Source organism: Lepus europaeus, chromosome 5, assembly GCF_033115175.1.
Source record: "Lepus europaeus isolate LE1 chromosome 5, mLepTim1.pri, whole genome shotgun sequence".
Classification (NCBI taxonomy): Eukaryota; Metazoa; Chordata; class Mammalia; order Lagomorpha; family Leporidae; genus Lepus; species Lepus europaeus.
In genome coordinates, this window is record NC_084831.1 from 48,233,997 (window position 1) to 48,245,274 (window position 11,278).

The window sequence follows — 11,278 nt, forward strand, 5'->3', positions numbered from 1 at the left end:
CATACTTTGAGTATTTTTTTCCTTAGGTAGAAGACACATAAGATACATGGCTGATGAACTGATGGAATAGTTTATATGGCAGAGAGTGAAGTACCCATTAAATAGGTTCAAGTTCTTCTCATCCCATTCTATGACTCATGCCTCAAATGAACTCAGATTGCTTCCTTGCCTCCCATCCAGTCTCCATTTGCCTGACAAACACTCACCTTTCTAGGCAATTTACCTTTCTTCCTAACTCTCCCTATCTCCTATGGGATATCTGACCACTCCTCTCTCCGTGCCCCTACTGAGCCACATAGCAATACTTCATAGCACCCGCAGTATTTGGTTGAATTTATTTGACATATAGCAGGCCCATGAGTAAACACCTGGTAATGAATGCATGAATGGATGAATGATCATCCATTCCCCCATCCTCCTTATCTTCCATGTTGGGCTGAGCTGTCTTCTCAGTCTCTACTCTACCCCAGAGGATGGGTTTATTCCGAAGTCCTGGTCCTGTCTTCTACCCCATCCAGCTTGTTAGCCTGGCAGAGCAGAAGCAGAATGGGAATCTGCTCTAAGGAGAGTAGATCAACATATCCACCGTGTTCCGAAGCTCTTTGTGGAGCTGGCCAACCAGGCACGGGGCTTTGTGGGAAATGAGCTAAAGTGGCTCTCCTCCTGATTGCAGAAGAAAACAAGATGGGCCAAGCCGTGAAGGACATCATTTCCCGGGTGCGAGGCGGCAGTTCTGGCTGGGGCGGAGGCTTGTCACAAAACGGGAGCACCATTGCATACCGCTTCTGGGGGAGGTCATTAAAGTACAATCCTGTTGTTATCGATTTCGAGGTAAGTCTTTTCGCAGTTGAAGAAACGCTACGTCCGTGAGGAATGAAAGTGAAGTGGACCAGATCATTTCATATTTCTTATTATGAGCCCATCAAAGAACAAGATTAAATGTAACGGCACACTGACCTGATGGCCTTGTCCCAGTCTGACTTGGGGGGGTGGTGCCTGACTTTGGATCCAGGCCTCAGGGGAGCTGGGGTCAGAAACTTACGTCTGGTCAGTGCCCGGCTTTGCATGGCTCTTCCCAGCAATGCTTCAGGGTTCAGCCATGTTAAACAGATAGTCATTTGCGCTTATACACAAATGATTTTTTAAAAAAATCACACTTGCTAAATTGGGGGTTGGCAAACTTTTCTGTAAAGAACCAAGTAGTAAATATTCTAGGTGTTGTGCATCACACAGAGCCTCAGGCTCATGAGGAACAGTGGTGCTTCTTGTTGGTGATATTCTTCCTCCTCCTTCTCCTCCTTTACTACCTCTTCTTTCCAATTCTTTAAAAATGTTCAAAAAAATTCTTACCTCCAAGATCATGCAATAATTTGCCATGAGTTGGAATTGGACGCTGGCTATAATTTGCTGTGCAGCGGCCTCTGTTCCAAATGAGCTCATCACCATGAACTGCTGGCATAGGGATGCTTTTGCTCATTGAAGAGATAAGGACACTAAGACTCTGAGAAAGCAGGTAAATGGTTGAAGGCCAAGAGCTCCTGTGGGGCAGTACCTGGACTTCAGATTTTCAATGTTTGTATCCAGTTCTCACTTTAATTCTAATACCTTTTTAAAGATGTGATTCTCAACCACTGGGCAATCTTGTTCCCCAGGGAAGAGTTGGCAAAATCCAGAACTTTCGACTGTCTCAGTTCACAGCAGGGTAAAGAAGCTGCTGCTGGCTTCCAGAAGGTGGAGGCGAGGTTGATGCTAAACATCCTGCGAAGAACAGAAGATGGGGCAGGCACTGTGGCGTAGTGGGCTAAAGCCTCCACCTGTGGCGCTGACATCCCATATGGGTGCTGGTTCTAGTCCTTGCTGCTCCTCTTCTGATCTGGCTCTCTGCTTATGGCCTGGGAAAGCAATAGAAGACAGGCCAAGTGCTTGGGCCCCTGTACCCACTTGGGAGACCTGGAAGAAGCTCCTGACTCCTGGCTTTGAATTGGCCCATCTCCAGCTGTTGAGACTATTTGGGGAATGAACCAGCAGATGGAAGATTCTTCTCTGTGTCTCCCTCTCTCTGTCTGTAACTCTACTTCTCAAATAAATAAATAAATAAATCTTGAAAAAAAGTACAGAAGATGCCCACAACAAAGACACATCTGGTCTCATGTATCAACAGTGCTGAAGTTGAGAAAAACTGCCTTACATTATTTTTATTCCTTTAAAGAATAAAGAGAGAGAGAGAGAGAGAGAGAGAGAGGTCTTCCATCCACTGGTTCACTCCCCAGATGGCTGCAATGTCTGGAACTACGAAGTTCCAAAACAAGGATCCAGGAACTTCCTCTGGGTCTCCCACCTGGGCAGGGGCCCAAGGTCTGGGGCCATCTTCTACTACTTTCCCAGGCCATAGCAGAGAGCTGGATCAAACGTGGAGCAGCCGGGTCTTAAACCGGTGCCCATAGGGGATGCTGGTACTGCAGGTGGCAGCTTTACCCGCTATGCCACAGTGCTGGCACCCTGCCTTACATTCTTAACCTGGCAAAAGGAGTAAGGCCATATCCAAGTTGCAAAAGAAGTAGATTGTTCTGGCAATTGTCAAACTACTATTGACATACAGGGTAATATTTTTTAAAAGGTTGTATTTTAGACTTTTAGACAACATACTATTGTTTTAATACCCATTGTAGCCTAACATTGCCCATTTTTCTACATACATTTAAAATCCCAGATATGGATACCTTGCCCCCCTTAAAACATGTACCAGCCGTTAAACTGAAAGTCTATTATAACACCCTGCTTTCTATGAAGAATGAGGTCAGAAGGATTGACCTTGATTTCATTTCTTCTTCAACAAGTAAGGCACCATTTTCACGCACCTGTAATTCACATAGGGCCTGAAAATTGCTATCATCATGCTATTAGTGATTTGGGCAAAACTGTAAAATTGATATCAGGAGTAATATATAAACTTTCAAAGGCAAGAGGTGAACTTAGTGTTTGCCTTGAGCAAAACTTCCAGGGGAAGCCTGAGTTTCATGATTTGGAGATAACTGAAAAAGACATTTTGGGGAAAAGAGGTTAGGCTTTGTAGGGTGGGGAAGACAGTTTTGGTCATGGTCCAGACAGCTTTTCAACATGTAACCTTGACCGAGGTGCTTTGCTCTCTGAACATGAGGGTGATTTTTTTTTTTTAAGATTTATTTATTATTCGAAAGGCAGTTGCAGAGTGGCAGAGACAGAGAGACAGAGAGAGAGGTTTTCCATCTGCTGCTTCACTCCCAAAATGGCCACAATGGACAGAGCTGGGCCAATCTGAAGTCAGAAGCCAGGAGCTTCTTCTGGGTCTCCCACATGGGTGCAGGGACCCAAGAACTTGGGCTGTCTTCTACTGCTTTCCCAGGCCATAGCAAAGAGCTGGATTGGAAGTAGAACAGCCAGGACTTGAACCGGTGCCCATATGGGATGCCAGCATGGTGGTGGCTTTACCCACTATGACACAGCACCAGCCCCCTGATGTGTTATTAACAACGTCAGAGGGAGATGTGAGTGCTTAGTAAAAATCAGTTGAGGAAACAGCGGGTTCATAGAGATGAAGGAAGCAGCACAGGACTCATAGCTGGTACATGACAGCCCAATTTGAGCTAGTGGCTCACAGAAACAAGCAACCAGTCTCTCCACAGCCCACGTTGCCCACTGAGAACTTGCATTAATCTACTGGCAGGCAACAGAGTAGGCTAGCAATGTACTTTAAGAAGCACTTTAAAGAAGCTTCCTTTAGGAAGAGAATGAAGGGTGAATTAAAAGTGGAAAGAGAGGGAGAGAGAGAGAGAGAGGGAGGGAGGGAGAGAGAGAGAAAGACAAGGAGAGGAGTTATTTGGGAGCCCATGTTCAGGGTGGAAACAATGTCTTAGGCATCTGCATATGTCCAGAGTTCAGAAGTGTTTATTTAGATAGGGTGAATGTACAGCATACTAGGTTACATTGCTTGTTAAGTTGTTATGTTATGTTGCTACATTGTGTTATGTGCTGCATTAATACCTGTAATATCTTGAGTGGTGTTGCCATATTGCATAATTTGCCTTCTCTGAATCTATTTTCTGCTCTGTAAAATGGGGACAAGTTCCTTGCAAATATCTTTCCAAGCTCTGACACCCTAAAATCCTTTTTCTCTACTTCTATCCTCTCCCTTAAACTCCATGAGCCCTCCCCAGGCACTGCTTCCTTTCTGCTTCCTGCAGGGCCTGGGAGGGAGAAGAGTTAAGATGGAACCGAGTGCTGAATCCCAATGGAAGTTCAAAGAGAAGTTGCTCAATGATCCTGGCCTTTACTGGAACTAAAAATCATCTTAAGCCAGGGCCACAGGGCAACTCATTCTACACTGACTTCCTGACCATGAGGCCAAACTCCCTGAATTTCCAGTAACTCATCTTCTCCCCTTGGCTGGGAGCCTGACATTACCTGGCTGCTGACCTCGGCCGCAGCCCGGATCACAGCCCAAGGTCTGTTTGCTGCAGGTCATTCTGTACACATTTCCAGGAATGTGGTCAAGGCTACCCCAAATGCCCCCTGTTAACCTGGTTTCCAGAGAAGCTGAGATGCCCTGGTGTGGCTCAGTCCTCAGTGGCTTGCCTGGAGACTTCAGCAACTGACTCTCCCTCTTAGGCCTCACTTTCCTCTTCTGGAAAAGCAGAGACCTGAAGAAGAGTTTTCGCTTGTGATTCTTTTAAAATATACAGCATTGTAAACCTGCTGATGATAACCAAATCTGCATGCAACTTGAAAAAACAGGATTTTAATGTACTACCCTCATCTAACTAACTAACAGGGTTCTTTGTTTTATATTCTTGTTCTCTTTTACAGAGATATCTCATATCTATTACTTAGATCTTTATAGGAATTCTAGGACAAAGATCTGGTCCCACTCTTCACATCAAGAAGATCAGGCTGGAAGAGGGGTCTTGCAGAACCCTCAGCCACAGCTAGGCAGTGAGAAACATCCATTTAGCTTTCACAAAGAGGATACTTCAAAATAATGCATGTAGAAATGCAATAAAAGATTTAAAAAAAAGTGTGGATTCTATGCATAGTTTTTTCAGAGCATACATTTCCCATAAAGTCTTTGAAGACTCCTCCTATGTGCAGAACTCAAAAAATATTGACACCACAATAAAATTATCCTTTGATTCTATTTTCCACAAGCGTTCAGAGGTGCCCACCTATGTGGCATGCCTTTCTCACACATCGTCTCCTTCTCTGCTCACGGTAAAACCAGAGGGCGGGTGATTGTTCTCACTGTACAAATGAGGAAGGGAGGCTCAGGGCGTCGTGTGTGGAAAACCACACAGGGCTGCAAGCAGTAGAGCTAGGCTTTCTGCCTCCAGATTGAATGTTCTTCCTACTCTACTACAAGTACTTCTCAGTCTGAGGCAAGTGAATCCTCCAGGGACATTTGGTAATGACAAGAGACAGTTTGGGGTTTTATGCTGGGGAGGCTGTTCCTGGCCTCTCATGCACAGAGCCCAGGCCCTGCAGTGCAAGGCACAGCCCACTCCCACCAGCAAGGAATTATTTGAGCAGAAGTGCAATGGCACCGAAGGGGCAGGTGCAAGGATCCAGGGTGGTAGGGTAGACATGGGTGTCAGCTTCTGTGCCTGGCCTACAGCAGGGCTCTCAGAAGCTTGGTGGCTGCCAGTCTGTTTTCTCTGGGGAGGTGGACAGAGCTCAGCGAGGGATCCTGTGTTCTCTTTATGCCTGCAGATGCAGCCCATCCACGAAGTGCTGCTGCACACCAACCTGGGCCACATGGAGGCCAAGCGCCAGAACCTGCGCAGGGCCTTAGACCAGTACCTGATGGAATTCAATGCCTGCCGCTGCGGGCCCTGCTTCAACAATGGCAAGCCCATCCTTGAGGGCACCAGCTGCAGGTGTCAGTGCAGCCTGGGGCGCCAGGGCCCCGCCTGCGAGCAAATGGAGCAACAGGGTAAGGCCTGGGTGTCCCCCCCCTGGTTCCAGCCAACTACAGTATAAAGGGGTCAGTGCACAAAGGAACTTTGGGGTTCTCAGTCTCTACTTCCCTAGGCACCCACACTCCAGAGTTCTAATGCTAACCTGACCCCCAGGTTGAATGGTTCTTAGACTTTCTCCCTGCTATGAAGACCTTTTCTCAGATGAGAACTGTTTCTCACTAAGAGATATTTGGACAACAAGATCCATTTCTGGAGAGTAAACTAGTTTTCCACAAAGTGGGAGGATGGAAAAAAAAACCCAGGAATTATTGTCTGGAAGTCTGAAATCAAAACTCCAGGTATATTGTCTGGGTTGGTGTCATCAGGAGACAATGGAGAAGAAGGTGTCGCCAGGCCTTTCTGCTAGCTCCGGTGGTTCCCAGCAACCCTTGCCATTCATTGACTTCCAGAAGCACCACTCCAAGCTTGGCCTTCATCTTTGCATGACATCTTTCACATTTTGTCTCCATTCTCTCTTCCGATAAGAACACAAGTCACTGGATCAGGGCCCATCCTAGTCCAGCATGACTTCATCTTAATGTATTTTCATCTGTAGATACCCTATTTGAAAGTAAGATAATGGGGGCTTGGGTCTAAGCATATGCTCTTGCAGAACACAATAGAACCCAACACAAGGAATAAGTTGTTGTCATTATAGTATAAGGAGTTACAGACCAAAAACAAAGTTGGGACAATTAGGTTTAAGTGTAGACAGCTGTAACATGAACCAACTGGTGCTAGGGAAGACGTAGGGTTCTCAAACAAGGGTTAAAATCTAGTTCTTAAGAATGAAGAAGCCTAGTGGACTAGATGTGAATTCCAGCTATTTCACCACTTCTTTCTGGAGCTTCTGTTTGTCATCTAAGTTTCCTTTCCAGAAATTATGCATCCCCAATGCCTAAGGTTACAGTGTCCTATGGCTAGAAAACTGTTTATATGATACATAGAGTGACAGAAAACACTTGGACTGTCAAATCAATGCATGCATAAATTTTATTTAGTTACTGTAATAAAGAAAGTATAAAGAAAAAAGCTAAGGTATGACATCTGAGTTCATGAGACAAACTCTTAAAGCTCAGAGTTGAGGGGGTGAGAGCCATGAGATGTAATGCCTGTATCTAAATAGACAAAGCTCATAGTCCCAGCTGCCTCAGTGAAGATCAACAGACTGATAGGGACGTCCCCCAACTGAAGGGCTAGGTTCATAGAAGTAAAGAGCCTAGAACAATGCTCTTCTCTGACAAACCAGGAGCTTGGTTTGTGATGTTGCTGCTCCTCATTGCACATTCACAAAGCAACCAAGAGGAGCTAAGAAATCCAAACCTATGTTCTAGGAGGAAGATCTGGAAAGATAGGGAATCAGGGCATAGAGAAGACTCAGGAGAACAAGTCCCATGTCAACTGTGTGCGGGAAGGGATGAAACTTGCTTTGTGTGGCCTTGAAGCTAAGTTGTAGGACTACCGCTGGCAGCAATAGCACAGGGGTTTTCGCTTAATGAGGAACGACTTTCATAGGCACACACTGTGGTATGTATGGGATGAGGGAGGAGTGTGGATAACTGCTTATCAGGAAGTGACTATAAGAGAAACTCAGTCATCCAAGGAATTGTTGGGTAAAATTGCACACAAGGTTCCTTGCATCCCCAGGATCTCTGAGTCTCTGACCTGCACAAGGGATGGCAACATGATGAGCTGTTGGTAATTTGAAGCTGAAAAATCTTAAAATTGGCTTGGCTTGGAGGAAACCACACATACCAATTTCTCCAGGATTCAAGCAGGACTCCACGCACCACACCTGGTTTCAACATGAGAGGAAGAAGTGTTATCACTTCCTCTGCGGGAGTACAGTTCTAAATGGGAGGCATAAGAGCACAGATCTGGGGTCCAACAAATCCCAGCCCCACTGGTGTTCATCAGGGCATTCCCTGTAAAAAGAGATTATCTGTTAACTTCCTCACAGGTTGTATTGAGGATTTAACTAGCTGGCACATGGGGCATGCTCTGTAATAAGCAGAAGGAAGAGACCGCTTCATGCCTTCATGAAAGGTGTTGCATTGGTAGAGGATCCGTCCTGGCTTGGCACTCTGTTTAAATCCCTTCTTTGCTGGCAGCAGTGGTTCCAATATGGGTGCCAAAGAGCTGCCTGGTCTCCTGGGAGGAGTTCTGAGAAGGGGAAGCCAAGAGGGTGAGGGAATGAATGCCAAAGTCCTGGTGAGGGAGGATGCAGAGAATAAAACCCCAGGGAGCAACTACCAAGGCCACGTGGGGCACAGTTTCCCGCTGTGAACTGAAGAAAGCACAGTTTGACAATGGCTGAGCTGGGAGGAAGAAAGCAAATCATTCATGGAGAATACAGCACAGGCCCAGGGCCCAGGGTTTTCCTGATTGCCAGGCAGGTTACTCAAAGGGACCAAAGGGCAAAGAACAGAAATGATAGCTAACATGGTACAGCAATGCTATACCTGAATGAACTCATTCATTTCCTCTAGAACCTCAGGAGGTAACTACTATCCTTAGCCCCAGTTTATGGATGAGGAAACCAGAACAGGAGCGAGGTTAGAGAACTTGCTCGAAGTCATACAGCTGAGGAATGTAAGTGCCAGGATTTGGCCTTAGGCAGTCTGAAGCCAGGAGCCAAGTTCATAACCAGTACACTTTGCTCTCTCTCTAAGAGTTGGGAAATCTGGGGACTAAGAGTAGAGGGTCTGAGAAAAATTCAGCGACTATCATGTAGGGGAGGGGGAAAGGCTACGTGCCAGATCTGGTTCTCTGCTTGACTTGGCTAAAAGGGATAGATGTGCACCTGGCACTCCATGGGTCCTCAGAACCGGTGACTTCTTGGATCCCTGTCCACATAGCATGCATAGATAACAGAGAGTATGGGACCCTAAGACATGCCTCTCAGTGGTCTGCTGCGTGCCAGGCTCTGGGGCAGTCCTGGTACACACATGGTAGGCTCTGGAGAAGGAGTCGTGAGGCAAACAATCTGGGCAGAGGGCTGACCCCATGCAGGCACCAGGGTGCACATTATCCTGTTGCAAACAGGGTGCGGACACCAGGTGGCCTTGGGCCTATCGGAGTGAACCTTTAGCCTGATGGACGCTGGGCTGGCAAGGACATTGAAGGCTAGGGAATTGGTCATCCTCTGTAGAGACCTGGGAGAGCCCCCTCCACCCCCACCCCCACCCCACCAGGAATTTTCCCAGCAAATCTTTGCCTGGGGGAAGCAAGTCACAGAGGTGGGAGAAATAGAGACAGAGAAACCTGCTGTGGCAGTGCCATCAGGGAGTATAATTACAGAGCTGGACGGGACTTGGAGATAATCTAATCCAGCGGGATTCACACTGTGATCTGAGGAGTGGTGGGGTCCTAGGGGCTGCCCCAGGGGAGGAGGGCGAGCCTGATAGACACCCTCACTTCAAATAGAACAGCTCTGCCTCCAACTGACTTAGATGCTGGGGTTCATGGAATATTTTATTTAGGGAGAAAAAGAGTGATGAAAAAAAATAATCTTTTGGCCTAGTCCATCTTTCCCACATTAAAATGTGGAAGAACCAGGCTGAGTGACGATAGGTGGGCTCCCCCAAAGGCACAGAGTGACTAGGATTGAGCAAGGAGGTTGTCTGAGCTGGGTTTCCAGACAACCCAGGGTGCTCGGTACAGAGAATCTGTTACCCACCTGACCCTGTGGTCAGGGTCTGAGCACACAAAAGCCCAGGAGGCCCCTCCAGAGAGGTGTCTGGCTCACTCCATGCTTGGCATTCACAAGTGGGCCAGGCTCCCTGCTCGTCACACCTCTGGTGACTTGGATGTCATTGGTGCCATTTTTCAGAGGTGTACGCCTCCTGCCTTCATCTGCTATCCATCTTTCATGGAGCTATGGATTCCAATTTCTCAAAAGTGGGTTCCCAGGGCCTCTTCTCTCTCCAGCCTGAGTTTCCAATTCAGTGGGAGGCAGTGTGCATAGTCTTGGTTGGCTAGCCCAAGCGTTTCCCCACGGAGGAATTGCAAGCCACTCTAGGCCTTGAACAGCTCTCCTCGCTCATCTCCCAGGTCTTCTCACCTACTCACCTGCTCCTCCCCTGGTGATCTCTCTCCATAGGAGCCAAAGCAGATGGCCACTGGAGTTGCTGGGGCTCTTGGTCTGCGTGCACAGCAGGTACCCGGGAAAGGAGGAGAGAGTGCAACAACCCTGCACCCCAGAATGAAGGCGCCCCATGTCCAGGGTGGAGAGTACAGACACAGGCTTGCTGAGGCCTCAGAGCCCAGGATGGGCTGGATGCCGTGGGGCCCATCCACACAAGCTATTGGATAAAGACCTCTTTTAGCCGTGAGAAAATGCAAATCAATCTACGCTCTTTTCTTTGTCCATTCACGGCATCACTGGCTTTTTCTAGCATGGACATCAACACTCTGCCTTCCCCTACCCAGTCCCAGAGCTGCTTCCACGTGTGGGATGCTCCTTAGAGCAGCTCCTCTGCTTCTCCATTCCAGTTTCTGTCTTAGTCTGCACAGGCTGCTGTAGCAATAAACTGGCTGGCTTACAAACAACAGCAATCTGTTTCTCACAGTTTGGGAGGCTAGAAGTTCCCGGATCAAGGTGCCACCAGGTCCAGCGTGTGCCAAGGGCCTGCTTTCTAGTTTACATGCCAACACATTTGGCTGTGTCATCAGGTGCTGGAGGGGGCTAGGCAGTCTGAGGAGCATCCTTTATAAGGCCATAAATGCCATTCTTGAAGGCTCAACCCATGACCTAGTCACCCCCCATGCCTGAAGATCCCTCACCTTCTAATACCAAAACCTTGGGGTTTGAATTGTGTGGGGGTGTGCATAAACAAATGATTGTATACTTATTCAGTCCCACATTCCTGTGGTTATATACTTTTTAAAACATTTTTATTTGAAAAGCAGACAGAGCTCTCATCTGCTGTTTCATTTTCCAAATGCCCACAACATCCAGGGCTAGTCCAAGCCAAAGCCAGAAGCATGGGAACTCAACCCAAGTCTCAAACAAGAGAGGTGGAAACCTAGGGATTTGAGTTCTCACCTGCTGCCTCCCAAGGTCTGTATTGGTGGGAAATTGGAGCCAGAAACCAGGCCAGAAATCACACCCAGGCTCTCCGAGATGGGATACAGGTGTCCTAACTGCCAGGCTGAATGTCCACTCCTCTGTGACAATTTCTAATATGTCTTTCCCCCAAAGATGGTAATCTTGAGGGCGGGAGTCCAGTTTGTTTTGTTCAGCATCGCATTCCCAAAGGCCAGGGTTGTGCCTCGAATATAGCAGTATC

The 11,278-nt window shown here is 47.4% G+C and overlaps 1 protein-coding gene across 2 annotated transcripts in view; it reads left to right on the forward strand.

The window, feature by feature from the left end:
• Positions 1–10,540, forward strand: part of C8A (complement C8 alpha chain) — a 67,859-nt gene extending 57,319 nt beyond the window's left edge. For both annotated transcript variants that reach the window (XM_062191408.1, XM_062191409.1), the window contains 3 exons: positions 674–831; positions 5,740–5,962; positions 10,090–10,540. In XM_062191408.1, the coding sequence (XP_062047392.1) occupies positions 674–831; positions 5,740–5,962; positions 10,090–10,241 (533 nt within the window). In that variant the 3' untranslated portion in view covers positions 10,242–10,540. The remainder of the gene's footprint in view (positions 1–673; positions 832–5,739; positions 5,963–10,089) is intronic.
• The last annotated feature ends 738 nt before the right edge of the window (positions 10,541–11,278 follow it).